Source organism: Solanum tuberosum, unplaced genomic scaffold (genome assembly GCF_000226075.1).
Source record: "Solanum tuberosum cultivar DM 1-3 516 R44 unplaced genomic scaffold, SolTub_3.0 scf00121, whole genome shotgun sequence".
Lineage (NCBI taxonomy): Eukaryota > Viridiplantae > Streptophyta > Magnoliopsida > Solanales > Solanaceae > Solanum > Solanum tuberosum.
This window is the reverse complement of record NW_006239046.1, coordinates 582,175-598,698: the sequence shown is the minus strand read 5'-3', so window position 1 is coordinate 598,698 and position 16,524 is coordinate 582,175. Positions and strand designations below refer to the sequence as shown.

The following is a 16,524-nucleotide window of genomic DNA, read 5'->3' as shown; positions in this document are numbered from 1 at the left end:
TCCCAAATGAGTTTAGAGAAACAAGTTGCGCAAGTAGCCAATTCTCTGAACTTACATCCCCAAGGTGGACTGCCCGGTGATACGGAACCCAACCCAAAGCAACTGAATACAGTAAGTACTAGAAGTGGGTTACAACTAGAGGAACTAGCTCCAAAGAAGGGAGATGATGATGCAGGTAATAAGGAAAAGAAAGTGGAAGAGCTAGTAAAGAACTCCAATGTTGAGCCGCCCGTTCCTCAAAAGAAACTACCCCCTTCGTTTCCACAAAGGCTCTGAAAGCAGAATGATGAATGCTTCGGTAACACTACAAGAAAAGTGTTTTTTAACGACCATGTCTTAATGTAGGGACATATATGAGGTCGTAAAAAGTGTATTTATAACGAAAAAATATTTTTTGGTCGGTAGATTTAGTTTTAAATTTATTATAAGCGAGGGGATAAATATTTAGTCGTTATAAAATATTATTCCGATCGTTAAAAAAGTTATTAGTATATATATATATATATATGTATATTTATTTATTTTTCATTTTTTCAGCATTTATTGAAGATAAATTATATTTGGGTTAAAAATAAAATTTACAAATAACTTAAAAAAGAGAAGGACGCGCTAATTACTTTTTCCCTCCAATTTATTTAGAGACGTCTTCTTCTTTTGAAACCCTCACATTTCTCTTCATCAACGGCGCCAAGGGTTTCAATTTTCTCTGTTCATAAGAGAGAATAGAGATAGCTTCGAATCTAAAGAGCAGTTCTTCATCTTCTCTCCTTCAAACAATGATAGCATCAAATCTACAGAGCAGTTGGCAAATTCCTCCTCTACAAAATCAACTGTAAGTGATTGTTCTCTTCTCTCTTTCAAATCTCTTGATCGACCTCTTTCTATTCTATAAAGTTTAATTGGTTTTTGGCATCTGGTATGCCGTTTGATCATGCTTGCTTTTGATTTGTGAAATTTAGTTTTAAAAAGAACTGGAGTGGGAAGTTTTTCTTAAGCGGCAACATCAAGTTTACATCCATCTAACTTCAACTAATCAGTCTTTGATTGGTAAGACTGTTCCAGAAGTCATACAGATAATGTCTTGTAGATCAAAGGGGAAGCTCGTAGATTTTTAGGTAAAGTTAGGATTGCTAAGATTGTTTTTGGAGTCCCATATGTTGTCTCATGCTTGCTCTTTATTTGAAACTGGATCAAATTATAATTAAACACGATTTAATTTTTAGCGGCAACACAAACTTTTAAAATCATCTAACTTGAACTGATCAGTCTTTGTCTGCAAGTTGTTTTTGTTTCTAGAATTCAATTATAGATGAAACCGAATGTGACGATATGATGTTTTGCGGCAACGTCAATCATCCATTATCTACTAAGAATTTCCCAGAAGTCATCAAGAATATGTCTTATAGATCAACTATGAAGGTCATAAATTTTTAGGTATGATTAGGTTTAATGGAGATGTTCTCTGTTCTTATCCAGTCAGATATACTTTTTACAAAATACAATCTTTTGTGTGATGTACTTATCAGTTATTTTATATGAGAGCTAGTTTTAATAAGTTGACAAAGTTCTAATCTATATATAATGAGTGGGCTATACAGAGAAGTAGGAAGTGTTAGTGTTTCTAATTCTCATTCTCTATGTTAAATACTTAAACCTCAGCTCTTTGTACTCCATTAAGTTCAATTTGTTAGTGGTGTTTTATATGTTGTCTCATTCTTATATTCGAACATTATTTAGCTGCTAAGATTGTCCCAAAAGTCATCAAGAACAATTTCTTCAGATCAATCATAAAGCTCGGAGATGGTCTCTATTTTCATTCTTTTAGATTTTTTTATCATAGCAATCTGTTTTGTGTCGTACTTATCAGTCATTGTATATGACTGATTGTTTATATTAATCGACGATGTTCTGATTAATCTAGAGTGAACTAAACAGAGCAGTGATTGGTGAATGTTCATTAATTCCAGGCATTGTTTGGCAGAATAAACACTAGCTATCCACTATCATTCCCCACTACAATAGCTTGTCTTTGGTTAATAGATTCTCATGTAATGTCATACACCGTATGATTACATGTTTAGGTTCAGCAATTTAATAACATGTTAGGTTCCTCCGTGGTACTTTACTAATATATCCTCTTAGTTATAAAAAGCTCGAGTGATCTGAAATATACCCTCCTGAACGACCTGATCGATGTAACGATATGATCTTTTGCGGCAACGTCTATAATCCATTATCTACTAAGAATTTCCCATAAGTCATCAAGAATGTCTTATAGATCAAATATGAAGGTCATAAATTTTTAGGTATGATTAGGTTTAAGGGAGATGTTCTCTGTTCTCATCCCGCCAGATATACTTTTTACAAAATACAATCTGTTATATGTTGTACTTATGAGTTATTTTATATGAGAGCTAGTTTTAATAAGTTGACAAAGTTCTAATCTATATAGAATGAGTGGGTTGTACAGAGAAGTAGGAAGTGTTAGTGTTTCTTCTCATTCTCTCTGTTAAATCCTTAAACTTCAGCTCTTTGTATTTCATAAGTTCAATTTGTTAGTGGTGTTTTATATGTTGTCTCATTCTTATACACGATCATTATTTAGCTGCTAAGATTTTTCGAGAATTCATCCAGAACAATTCCTTCAGATCGATTATAAAGCTCGCAGATGGTCTCTGTTCTCATTCTACCAGATATTTTTTTATCATAACAATTTGTTTTGTGTCGTACTTATCAATCATTGTATATGAATGATTGTTTATATGAATCGACATTGTTCTAATTAATCTAGAGTGAACTAAACAGAGCAGTGATTGGTAGATGGTCATTAGTTTCAGGCATTGATTGGCAGAATAAACACTACCTATCCACTATCATTCCCCACTACAGTAGCTTGTCTTTTGTTCATAGATTTTCATGTAATGTCATACACCGTATGAACACATGTTTAGGTTCAGCCATATAATAACATGTTAGGTTCCTCCGTGGTACTTTACTGATATATCCTCTCAATTATAAAAAGCTCGAGTGTTCTGAAATATAACCTCCTTAACTACCTGTTCGATGTGACGATATGATGTTTTGCGGCAATCCAAATGTTATAAACAGTAGCTCCATATATAGCTATCATTGTTTCCTTTTTAAATCTGCTCCAGTGTTACATTTTGATCTTCAATAGCGCCACAGACACGTACTTGTTAGGTAGATCTAGTCCGGTCCAATTTTTCACTGCCTCCCATACGCCTTGTGTCCACAAGCAATCTGAAAATATATGTGTTGCATCCTCAAGCTAATCTCCCTCACATAGACAACATACATTGTTATCACACCCTATTCCCAGTTCCAACCTTCTTGCCTTGGTTAGCAGTCGATTACGCATAGCCAGCCATAGTATGAACCTATGCTTTGGCAATGTAATCTTGTTTCATATTAATTCAGCAGTTGGTAACTCAGGAGCAGGTCCCAGCAGGTCCAAATAACCCCTACAAATTGAGTAGTTCTTGTTCTCTGTAAGACAGTAATGTTCGTCCCTATACCAATGTGTCATTCTTATCTTCAACTTATGTAGTTGTCTCCAGTACCAGCAACTATTTGGACTTAGGGCATGTGACCAAAAAGTCTCATTGTTGTTCATATACAATTCATTCACCCACTTTACTCATAGTATGTCCTTCTTCTCCACTAATTTCCATATCAACTTTCCCACTGATGCCATGTTCCATAGCTTACAACCCTTAATATTCAAACCTCCTTGCTTTTTAGGTCGACATATTATGTCCCATGCCACAAGCGAGACTTTTCTTTTTTCCTCAGTGTCACCCCAAAGGAACTCCCTACACTTCTATCCACTTCATTAAACACAACTTGGGGCAGAATAAAGACAGCACCCCAGAAATTATGCAAAGAAAATAAGACAAAGTTAGTGATCAACAACCTGCCAGCATATGATAAATGTTGTGTGTACACCGCACGGATTTTCTCTGTTATCTTCACACAAAGCTGGTGACATTCTATTTTACTCCACCTTTTAGGTGTTAGTGGCAACCCCAAATACCTTATGGGAAAACTTCCTTCAGAGAACCTTGAGACTATTTGTGTTTTCCCTTTTTCTTCTATATTGATGGGTTAGACCTTAAAAGATGAAACATATGTGGAGTATATAAGTGGAAAGTTGTTTCTTGTTGGATATACATGCTCTACTCCTTCACCATTTATTTTTTTGATAATTAAAGATTTTTTTTGTTAATTTCCAGTGAGCTTGACAATATGAGAGCAAACTACACAATTATGTCCATTCTCAGTATCCTACTCTATCTGAAAACAGATTCAAAACTTTGAACAGATTCAAAATTTTGATGATAACACTATACCTACATTAAACTAATACAGAATATTCATAGGGAGCAAATGAAACTGAATAGTCGATGGATATGTTTCTCTTCTGTACATATTGAGAACTTCATCTGATGGAGTAGTATCTCTTTGGTAGATGCTTTTGTTCTAAAATATTCTCGTAAGATCTCTATCCAAAGTGCATAAATTGAAGTTGCAAAATCAGCCTTATGCATAATAGACTTGATGATGCTTAAATACATGGGGTAGAAAGCTTTCTGAATTATACTTTTACGAGATTGAGGGAAGCAAATGAAATAAGATGTCCATGTGTCAAATGTTGTAATGCAGTGTCTCGAACATGAGAGATTGTTAGATCACATTTAATAGTACATGGAATAATTCAAAATTATACCTTTTGGTATCACCATGGAGAGACAGCAGGTGAGACAGAAGAATCAGATTCCGCATTTGTAGATGATGACGATAAAATTAGCGAGGATGTTGAGGAGGATGAAATACATGACATTCTCAGAGATTTACATCCTGCTTTTAATGTAGTTAATATGAATACAAGAGATGATGACGTTCTCGAGGAGGAACCAAATCCTGAAGCAAAAAGATTTTATAGTCTTTTAAAGGATTTTGATCAACCATTGTACGAAGGTTCAAAACTTTCAACTTTGGTGAAATTGCTTCATATTAAAAGTATTGGTCATTGGAGTAATAACTCATTTAATATGTTATTGAAGATGTTAAAGAAAGATTTGTTTCCTGATGAATCAAACTTGCCAGATTCATATTACGAAGCAAGGAAGTTAATTAAAAGCTTAGGGATTTCATATGATCGGATCGATGCATGTAGGAATGATTGCATGCTATATTGGAAGAATGACAAGTTTGTTGATTCTTGCAAAATTTGTGGCGCATCTAAATGGAAGGAGGATAAACATAATGGGGAAACCAAATTTTAAAAGGGGAAAAATATACCATACAAGATCTTACGCTACTTTCCTTTAAAGATAAGACTTCAAAGATTGTTTATGTCCTCAAAAACATCTCCTTTAATGAGATGGCATCATGAAAACAAAGCTAATGATGGAATTATGAGGCACCCGGTTGATTCAAAAGCATGGAAAAAGTTTGATGAACTTCATCAATCATTTGCTGTGGAGCCTCGTAATGTTAGGCTTGGACTTGCTAGTGATGGTTTTCAACCATTTGGATGTTCTAGAACTCCGTATAGTATTTGGCCTGTGGTACTTATTCCTTATAACTTACCACCATGGTTATGCATAAAGCAGGAAAATTTTATTTTGTCAATGCTTATTCCCGGTCCTGGAAGTCCTGGAGATGAAATTGATATTTATCTCCAACCTTTAATTGATGAATTAAAGAAATTATGGGAAACTGGAGTTTGTACCTTTGATGCGTCCACTAAACAGAATTTCACGTTGCATGCTGCTTTATTATGGACCATTAATGACTTTCCAGCTTATGGAAATTTATCAGGTTGGAGTACAAAGGAAAATTGGCTTGCCCATGTTGTAATAGAGAAACTTCCTCAATAAGATTGGCAAATGGTAAAAAACAGTGTTATATAGGTCATAGACACTTTCTTCCTCTTAATCACAAATGGAGGAATGATAAGAAGTCATTTGATGGTACTGTAAATAGGAGATTACCTCCAAATACATTATCTGGTGATGACATACTTGACCAAGTGGCTGATTTAGATGGGTTACCTCTAACTAATGATCAAAAGAAGAAGGTTAAAGTATGACATGATAGTAGAGGTGATAATTGGAATAAGAAGAGTATATGTTTTTACCTTCCATATTGGAAAACTCTGTTGTTGCGGCATAATTTAGATGTGATGCACATTGAGAAGAATATATGTGATAATATTTTGGGAACAATCTTGAATATCAAAGGCAAAACAAAAGACACCTTGACCAGTCGTTTGGATTTGCAAGAATTGAATATCAGGAACGAATTACATCCAAAAAGAAATGGAGAAAAATATGAGTTACCGACAGCATGATTCACATTATCTCCTGAAGAGAAGCATAAGTTTTTAAGCTTTTTGAAGGATTTAAAGGTTTCAGATGGATTTTCATCAAATATTTATCACTGTATCAATATGAAAGATCACAAAATCTCAGGATTAAAAAGTCATGATTGTCATGTTCTACTTCAACATTTAATCCCACTTGCCATACATAGTATGCTATGCAATGAAGTGTGTGAGCCGCTAATTGAGTTGTCATCATTTTTTAATCTGCTTGGAGCAAAGTGCTTAAAACTTGAGGAGTTGGAACAAATAAAAGCACAAATTCCTGAAACTCTATGCAAGTTAGAAAAGGTTTTCATTCCTGCATTTTTTGATGTCATAGAGCACTTGCCAATTCATTTAGCTAATGAGGCTATGATTGTTAGACCTGTTCAATATCGATCAATGTATCCAATAGAGCGATGGTTATACTGCTCAATGTATCCAGTGGAATGATGGTTATATTTTTTGAAGCTTTTTATTCGTAATGGATCTTGCGTTGAAGGGTCTATTGCAGAGGGATATATAGCAAATGAATTTACAACCTTATGTTCAAGGTATTTGCATACAATGGAAACAAAATTCAATCTCCTTGAACGAAACTATGATGGGGGTGCTATAGAATCCGATGGAGGTTTAATGATCTTCTGTCAACCTGGAAAAGCTTTAAAAGGCGGCAAGCCACACCTACTTGATTTAAAAGAAATGGAGCAAGCCCATATTTATATTTTGAATATTGTGATGAAGTTCAACCATTTCTCGAGTAAGTAATGACTTTTCCAAATAATCATCTTATCACTTCTTCAGAATTATTATTAAATCCTTATTTCTTCTTATGTTTCCTCTTCTATAGAGTGTTTTCTCAAATTCCAGGTGATTCCTCTCAAAAAAAATCTGATAGGCAATTCATCAGTTGGTTTAAAGAAAAGGTAGAATACTATTTAAAACTATTATTTTCAAATCATATAGATAATATTTTCTAAACTATGTTCTTAATCATGATAGATTGAAGGATTATACGAACATGACGATAGTAAGAAAATGGCAGATTTACTCACATTATCACGTGGTCCGATGAAAAATGTTACAAAATTCAAAGGCTACATTATTAATGGATATAGATTCCATGTACAAGATTACAATAATGGTTTGAGGACTCAAAACTGTGGGATAGTTGTTTCTGGTGAGGCTGGTGAAGAAGGTAGAATCATTGATTACTATGGGGAACTAACAGAGATTCTTGAATTACAATTTGTTGGGGGGAGACGACTGGTTTGTTTAGATGTATGTGGCTTGATGTATATGACAATGAAAGGGGAGTTAAAATGGATGAATATGACTTTGTAAGTGTTAACCCACAACGGTTTTTGAAAATTGATGAGCCTTTTGTATTAGCCAATCAAGTATCACAAGTATATTATGCTAGAGATCATTCTAATAAAGGCTGGAATGTGGTGCAAAAGTTTATGCCTCGTGATTCTTTTGATGATGTGCAAGAGAATGTTAATGATTTTGAGGATTTACATGATTCAATTGATAGGAAGAGAAAAAGAACTCATACAGGTTTGGAATAGTTGATGCTTATAGTTTTCAATTACTTGTTTATATTCTGAATCTTCTTTATGTAAATTTGATCAGTTGAAGTACTTAGGGTGAATAAAGGTTGATCCAACAATAATGTCTATTTATTAACTTTGTACAGAATGAACAGAGACAATGTGTAGTAGCATTTAGCTTTTGTTTTTTTACCCTATTATTTTTATATTTGTTCTATGTTAATATGAATCCTAAAAGATACTTAGCTAAAAGTACTCTATTGTTGGATTTTATGGTAGGATGACATGAATCCTTCAATATTTAAGAAGTCCGAAATGGGATCAAGTTCAAAGAATTTTAAGCAATCATTCCTTCCACCTGGTGCTTTAGCTAGGGGAAGAGGGCAAAGCCTCAAATCGATAGGCTCTGTAAGAGTAACTGCTGAAAAGAGAAATTTGATTGATCAAACGGAAATAACGCTAGAGACTCTGAGAAGCAAATCAGGTATTGTATTTTATTTTCTAAAGCTATAGATATATACTGTTAGGATATTATGTCTTATTTTCTCAAGCTACAGATATTTGTACATTGCATTTTCTTACGTTAACGGATACTGTCATTTACAAATAGTAATGTGGATTTCTATTTTGTCCCTGCTCTCTGATCTAGAATAGTTTTGAAAGATGTTTTGTTTAAGTTGATTCCAGCTCTAACTTTAGGAAAGTGTACTTTCGTAGTACTTTTGAATAGGTCTGAATGGATGTTTGTTTAAGTAGATTAATTTTAGGAAATCTTGTATGGAGAACCCTCAGAGAAGAAATCACGTTATTGATTGTACTGATTAACATTTTTGAATTGCAGAAAAGGAAATCGGACATAACTTTACATATGGGGGCTCTGTTAAAGGAAGTATTGTAAGAGGAAGCATCGAAAAGAGAATAATGGTTGGAAACAACAAAGGTTTAAATGCTGAAACATATAATCAAACTTGTCATTGCGCAGAAGACTAATGTCGTCCCTCCTGGTTTTGATGCACTGAAAGATGAAACTTCCTTTCCTAATGACGATCTTGAAGTAATGCAACAGACTATGAGAAGCAAACCAGGTTTCTAATCCTATTTCATTTTCTTAGTATGAAAAATGTATTATTGTTAGACGATTAAGGTTGTATAATGTTTGAATTGTAGCTAAGGAGAATGGGCAGAACATTACATTTGTGTGCTCTGTTAAAGGAAGTATTGTAAGAGGAAGCGTCGAAAAGAGAACAATGGTTGGAAACAACAAATGTTTAAATGCTGCAACATGTAATCAAAATGTCATTGCGCAAAGGACTAATGTTGTCCCTCCTGGTTTTGATGCACTGGAAGATGAAACTTCCTTTACGAATGACGATCTTGAAGTAATGCAACAAACTGTGAGAAGCAAATCAGGTTTCTAATCCTATTTCATTTTCTTAGTCTCAAAAATGTATTATTGTTAGATGATTGAGGTTGTATAATGTTTGAATTGTAGCTAAGGAGAATGGGCATAACAGTACATATGTGTGCTCTGTTAAAGAAAGTATTGTAAGAGGAAGCGTCGAAAAGAGAACAATGGTTGGAAACAACAAAGGTTTAAATGCTGCAACATATAATCAAAATGTCATTGCGCAGAAGACTAATGTCTTCCCTCCTAGTTTTGATGCATTGAAGATGAAAAATCCTTTCCTAATGACGATCTTGAAGTAACGCAACAGACTATGAGAAGCAAACCAGGGTTCTAATCCTATTTCATTTTCTTAGTATGAAATTATTTTAATTGTTAGACAATTAAGGTTGTATTATGTTTGAATTGTAGCAAAGGATAATGGGCAGAACATTACATCTGTGTGCTCTGTTAAAGGAAGTAATGTTGTACAGAGAACTTCTATTGGAAAACGTAAAATTTATTGTGTTCCATCTTCTGATAAAAATGAACTAGCACACAATAAGAACCTTATGCAACCTGGCTTTGATCCAATAGAGGTTGATACTTTCTTTCCTAGTGATGATCTTGAAGTAATGGGACGGGGAAATGGATTTACATCTCCGAGCTCTATAAGAGGAGGCATCGGAAAGAGAATAACGATTGGAAACAACAAAGGTCTAAATTCTGCAATATATGATCAGAATGCGATTCCACAAAAATCTAATGTCGTCTGTCCTGATTTTGATGCAATCGAAGTTGAAACTTTATTTCCTCATGACGATCATGAAGTAATGAAAGAGAACATGAGAAGCAAACCAGGTATTTTATGTTATTTTCTAAACATGCAGATTTATTTTATTGAATTTACTTTGAGATTTTGTAATGTTCTTATTATAGGCAATGAAAACGGAAAGAACATTACATCGGTGGGTTCTGCCAGAGGAAGTACTTTTGTACAAAGAACTTCGATTGGAAAGAGTAAAGGGTATAGTGTTGTATCATCTGATATGAATGTAAGAGCATATAATAAGATCCTTAGGCAACCTGATTTTAATCCAATAGAACATGTTACTTCCTTTCCTCATGATGATCTTGAAGCAATGCCAGAGGCTTTGATAAGTAAATCAGGTATTTTACAACCTTCAAGGTCTTATATACAATGTAGTCCAAGTATGTGCACTAGAAAAGCAAGTAGAACCCCGTCCCCACATGTACCTATAATAACTGGTACCTACTGTAGTACTACTGATATGAATCATGTATTTTCCTTTTGTAGTTTGTTGTATGGTGTCCTTGATATTACTTTTTGTACCTTGATGCATCCCGAGCCTTCGTATGTAATTCATTTTGTTGGTAGTGGATTGAGTTTATTTCAATGTTTTATTAGCAAGGGAGCGAGCACAAAGCTTTACATATGTGGGCTCTCCGAGAAGGTGTGCTGAAAAGAGAACTTTGAATGGAAAAAATAAAAAATCTAAAAATACAGAGTATGATCTGAATGAACTCACAAAAAATAATAACCGTGTTCCTTTGGGATTAGATCCAATGGAAGATGATCTTACTCTTCCTCAAGATGAAGTTGAAGTGATGCAAGAAACTCAGAGAAGTAAAGCAGGTATTTAACTCTCTAAACTGTTAGAACTTCTTCATTGTTTATAGATTGAGATTCTGTATTGTTTGACTTATATCAAAACTTGTAGGTTCATGTGAATTTGACAAGATAAAAAAGGTTAGAGGACCAAATTTGTGTAAGGTTGTTACAGGACTCAAACCTGGAGAAAAGCTTAGAGTCACTTTTTACCACAATCGAGTTGTTGAGGATAATCACGCTTTATTTTCGAGACACTTAGGTTCCTTAGTTAGTGATCGTAATATGTGTCCTTTGCGAGTACACTCATGGACAGACATCGAAGAAGCTAAATTGGAACACATGTGGGGAGCTGTCACTGTAAGGATTTAAATGAATATTACTGATGGAATTGTATTTCTTGAATCTTGTTGCTGGTTCATTTCTTTGATCTTTTCTGCAACATATCAAAAAATATAGGAACAAAAGTAAACTGCAGTCATGTCCCTCTGTTTTGTCTATAACCTGCAATTGTCCATCTGTTCTTATGCTCTGTTAATTGTCTATTATCTGCAATTGTCCCTCTGTTTTGTCCAAACCTACAATTGTTCCTCTGTTTTCAGCCCACTCCATCAAGTATATCAATAATGATACACTCATAACTTACAACCTAGCTGATTATTTATTGTCTGTAAGATTTATTTTAAAATTTTGAGTCTCTTGTTTAATGACATCTGCCAAATATATTAGGAAAAATTTGATAGTGATGACATGATTGGTCATAGAGATCATGTATTGAAACATATGAGAAGGTTGTGGAACAATTGGAAAGGATCTCTACACATGAATGTGAAGTCTAAGCCATTGCGAGAGGTTCTAAAAGATGTGCCAGAGGGGGTCGACAAGAGTGATTGGGAATGGCTGGTCAAAGAGCATTTTCTATCTAAAAAATTTAAGGTAGGATATTCCCATTGGCATCGTTAATCATAGCTATTGCATTTGAACTGGCTCTTGCCTTCATACAATTGAAGAAATATTTCTGCCTCAATATTTTCTGATGTACAGTTAGAATAATTTGTAAGAATTGACTATCCCAGCTAATATATTCAGAAATTTAAAAGGCTTCTTTTTCTGATTTGTATTAACGGTGATTTCCATATGGATAGGTACGTGAGTGATCTGAGAAGAAATTCTCCTTGAATTGAGTTGTAATGTCATTACCATAGTTGATAATCCATTTATCATTGCAAATGGCTCTATCAATCTTACTCCATACATGCCTATATTTCCATGTAAATTGTCTGCTAGTAGCCTGTTAGATAATTGGCATTTTTTCCAGCTTATTATTTTTACGGTTTTTTACTTATTTCAGTTTAGTGCTTCCTATTTTTCTAGCTAGACTTAGTCAACTTTAGTTGCTCAACTTTCTGAAGTTAGTAACCCCTTTAATGGCTGTTAGTGGCCCCTTTTATGGTTGTTAGTGGCACATGTTCTTATTTAGTTTTGACATCCACTTTGAAAGTGGCAACTAGATAGGAGATGGTTAGGTTTTTCCTTGTATAAATTCAGATCTTATGCAAATTAATACATAGCTGGAATTTTATAAGTTCACTCTATTTTTATTCTTCAAATCAGTTTCTTGAGTATTTTTGTTCTAACAGTGGCATCAGAGCCTCTAGTTGATCTTACAAGACCAAAAGTTTTAACCTACAACACAAATGGCATCCAACAACCTACCTTTAAATCCACCATTCACTTTCACCGGTGAAAATTACCAAATCTGGTCTGTGAAGATGCAAGCTTTTCTAGAAGCCTATGAACTTTGGGAAACTGTGACGGAAGATAAACCAGTTGCTGCTCTACCAGCAAATCCTACTTTGGCTCAAATCAAATCCAACAACGAAGAGAAAGCAAAGAAATCTAAAGCCAAGTCGCTTATGCAGAATGTTGTGGAAAATTCTGTGTTTTACAGAATCATGGCTTGCAAAACAGCAAAAGAGGCTTGGGATAGGTTGAAAGAAGAATATCAAGGCAGCGATAGAACACGTCAAATGCAAGTGTTGAACCTGAAAAGAGAGTTCAGGTGCTTGAATATGTATGACGATGAAACAATCAGTAAGTATGCTGATCGAATCTCCTTAATTGTTAATAACATTAGACTTCTTGGTGAAGAATTTACAGACAAACGAATTGTGGAGAAAGTTCTTATGACTTTTCCTGAGAGGTTTGAATCTAAGATTTCCTCTCTTGAAGAATCCAAGGACCTGGGCAAACTTTCATTAGGTGAACTAATGAGTGCTCTTCAAGCCCAAGAGCAAAGGAGGACTATGAGACGGGACAAGTTCACTGAAGGAGCTTTCTCTGTACAAAAACAAATATTTGGTAAAGGAAAGCAACAGGTCAACCAAAATAATAAGGGCAAGCATGATGGAGGAAACAATAGTGGATATATGAAGCAGAAGTTCCCTCCATGCAAACATTGTAAAAGAACTACACATCTGGAGAAGTACTGTTGGTGGAGAGTCAATGCAATATTCAGCAATTGTAAGCAGACAGGCACATATCCAAGGTCTGCAGGTCAAGAGCAAAGGCCTCTGGTGCTTTGCAAGCACAAGTAGCAGAAGCTGCAGATGCACATGAGGAGCAACTCTTTGCAGTTTCATACTTTTCAATCAATGAATCCTCTGATTCATGGCTTCTTGACAGTGGTTGCACACATCACTTGTGCAATGATGCTGAAATGTTCAAATTCCTCGATGATACATACAAATCTAAAGTAAAAGTGGGAAACGGTGAGGCAGTAGAAGTCAAAGGCAGAGGTATAGTGTCTATCTCAACAATATCAGGTATCAAAACTATTCCTGATGTTTTGTACACACCTGATATGAGTCAAAATTTGTTGAGTGTTGGACAAATGCTTGAAAATAATTATTCTCTGCATTTTAAGAATCGTGAATGTGTTGTTTCTGACCTTCTGGAGTAGAATTATTTTATGTCAAGATGAGCAACATAATGTTTTCAGTTAATTGGGAGAAAATAACTGAGCAGGCTTACAATATTACTTCACAAACACGTACAAACCTATGGCACAAAAGGTTTGGTCACTTCAATCTGAGAAGCATCGCAGAGATGAAAAAGACTAAGCTAGTGGAAAATATGCCTGAATTTCTTTCTAATGCTCAAGTTTGTGAAACTTGCCAACAGGGAAAGTAAACAAAATTGCCATTTCAAGCAAATCAAGTATGGAGAGCTAACCAGAAACTTCAGCTCATTCATACGGATGTTTGCGGCACAATGAAAACAGATTCATTGAGTGGTAACAAATACTTTCTCCTATTTATTGATGACTACACCATAATCTGTTGGGTTTATTTCATTAGACTAAAGAGTGAAGTCTTTGATGTTTTTAAACAATTTAAAGCTTTAGTAGAAAATCAATGTAATCTTAGTATTAAGGCTTTAAGGTCTGACAATGAAGGAGAATATACTTATTCTCAGTTTGTGGAGTTTTGTAATAGCACAGGTATTGAACGTCAATTGACATACCATACACTCCATAACAAAATGGCGTGTCTGAAAGGAAGAACAGGACAGTAATGGAGATGGCCAGATGTCTTTTGCTCGAAAGAAAGATCCCAAATCAGTTTTGGGCGGAGGCAGTTAATACCTCTGTATATTTGCTGAACAGATTGCCTACTAAGGCCTTGCAGGACATGACTCCATATGAAGCTTGGTGTGGGAACAAACCATAAGTACACCATCTCAGAATCTTTGGGTGTATATGTTATTATCGAGTTCCAGAAACAAAGAGGACTAAGCTGGACAACAAGGCTCATAAAGGCATATTTATGGGCTATAGTTCATCCAAAGGTTACAGGATTTTCTGTTTGAAATCAGTAAAACTAATTCTCAGCCGAGAAGTGAAGTTTAATGAAGCAAGATGTCTATCAGCGGTGTAACTCGATCCTTGAAAGATGTGAGGGGAACTCGATCCTTGAAAGATGTCTATCAGCGGTGTAACTTGGTTACCTCTGAAAAAACAAGCTATGATGAAGTTGGCAGCTTGTTGACAGACCTAGAAATCGCAAGGTGATTGGTGTAAAATGGATTTTCAAGACAAAACTCAATCCTGATGGAACAATTTGCAAACATAAGGCTAGATTGGTGGTGAAGGGATACGCACAACAATATGGTGTGGATTACCAGGAAACATTTGCTCCTGCAGCAAGGTATGACACAATCAAGTTTATTCTTGCATTTGCATCTCATAGTTCCTGGCAAATTCATCAACTTGATGTCAAATCGGCCTTTTTGAATGGTTTGCTTGCTGAAGAGATCTATGTAGAGCAACCTGATGGTTTCTCAATTCCTGGAAAAGAGGATCAAGTTTATCTCTTAACGAAGGCCTTGTATGGCCTAAAACAAGACCCAAGGGCATGGTATGAGAGGATGGACAATCATCTCATCCAACTTGGCTTTAGTAGAAGTCAAAGTGAAGCTACTCTGTATGTAAAAGTCACTGCAGGTGAGTCCTTAATTGTCTCAATTTATGTGGATGACATGCTTGTGACAGGAAGCAAAATTGAACTAATCCAAAGGTTCAAGGATGAAATGGAGAAAATCTTTGAAATGACTGATCTTGGAGCCATGAAGTACTTTCTTGGCATGGAAGTGTTGCAGTACAGTGATGGAATTTTCATATGCCAGAAGAAATACATTTCGGATATTCTAAACAGGTTCAAAATGCAAGACTGCAAACCTGTGAGTACTCCAATCACTACTGGTGTGAAGCTTGGCAAGGATGAGGATTCTGAAAAAGTGGATGATAGTATGTATAGAAGCTTAATTGGCAGTCTTCTATATCTAACCGCAAGCAGACCTGCCATTCTATTTGTTGTAAGTTTGCTCTCTAGGTTCATGCATTCGCCTAGAGACACACACTTCACAGCGGCTAAAAGAGTGTTAAGGTATATTAAAGGAACCAGCAAGTTTGGAACTTTTTTCCCAACATCTGCCGAAGAAACTCTGAACTTGATCGGGTACTCTAATAGTGATTGGGGTGGCGGAGTTGATGATTCAAGAAGCACCTCTGGATATCTTTTTTGTTTGGGGACAAGTTGTTTTAATTGGAGCTCTAGGAAACAAGAAACTACAGCTCAATGAACAGCAGAAGCTGAGTACATAGCTGCTGCATCTGCTGTGAATCAAGCTATTTTGGCTAGGGAAGATGTTGAAGGACTTGGGCCATGAACAAACAGAAGCTACCAAGATCATGTGTGACAACAGTTCAACAATTTCTATCTCAAAAAATCCAGTGTTTCATGGTCGAACTAAGCATATCAAGATCAAGTTTCATTTTATTAGAGAAGTCCAACAATCTAATGAAGTGTTGCTTGTTCATTGTTCATCTGAGAACCAGCTAGCTGACATTTTCACTAAGTCATTGCCAAAGGAAAGGTTTGAAGATCTGAGGCAACGAATTGGTGTTTGCCACAAAAATGCCAAGGAGGAGTGTTAGACAATTGGCATTTTTTCCAGCTTATTATTTTTACTGTTTTTTACTTATTTCAGTTTAGTGCTTCCTATTTTT

At 35.3% G+C, this 16,524-nt stretch overlaps 2 protein-coding genes across 3 annotated transcripts in view; both read left to right on the top strand.

The window, feature by feature from the left end:
• Window positions 1–649: 649 nt before the first annotated feature.
• Window positions 650–9,020, top strand: LOC107061183 (uncharacterized). Its single transcript, XM_015310017.1, has 3 exons — window positions 650–832; window positions 8,221–8,425; window positions 8,783–9,020. Exons 2-3 carry the CDS (start codon window positions 8,227–8,229, stop codon window positions 8,929–8,931), a joined length of 348 nt encoding a protein of 115 aa, XP_015165503.1. The 5' UTR covers window positions 650–832; window positions 8,221–8,226; the 3' UTR covers window positions 8,932–9,020.
• LOC107061182 (uncharacterized) overlaps window positions 9,011–16,524 on the top strand; it is a 10,007-nt gene continuing 2,493 nt past the window's right edge. The window contains exons 1-4 of one of the 2 annotated variants that reach the window (XM_015310015.1): window positions 9,011–9,026; window positions 10,265–10,982; window positions 11,068–11,315; window positions 11,685–11,891. In XM_015310015.1, coding sequence (XP_015165501.1) covers window positions 10,913–10,982; window positions 11,068–11,315; window positions 11,685–11,891 — 525 coding nt within the window. In that variant the 5' untranslated portion in view covers window positions 9,011–9,026; window positions 10,265–10,912. The remainder of the gene's footprint in view (window positions 9,027–10,264; window positions 10,983–11,067; window positions 11,316–11,684; window positions 11,892–16,524) is intronic. The other variant, XM_015310016.1, reaches the window with a different exon arrangement.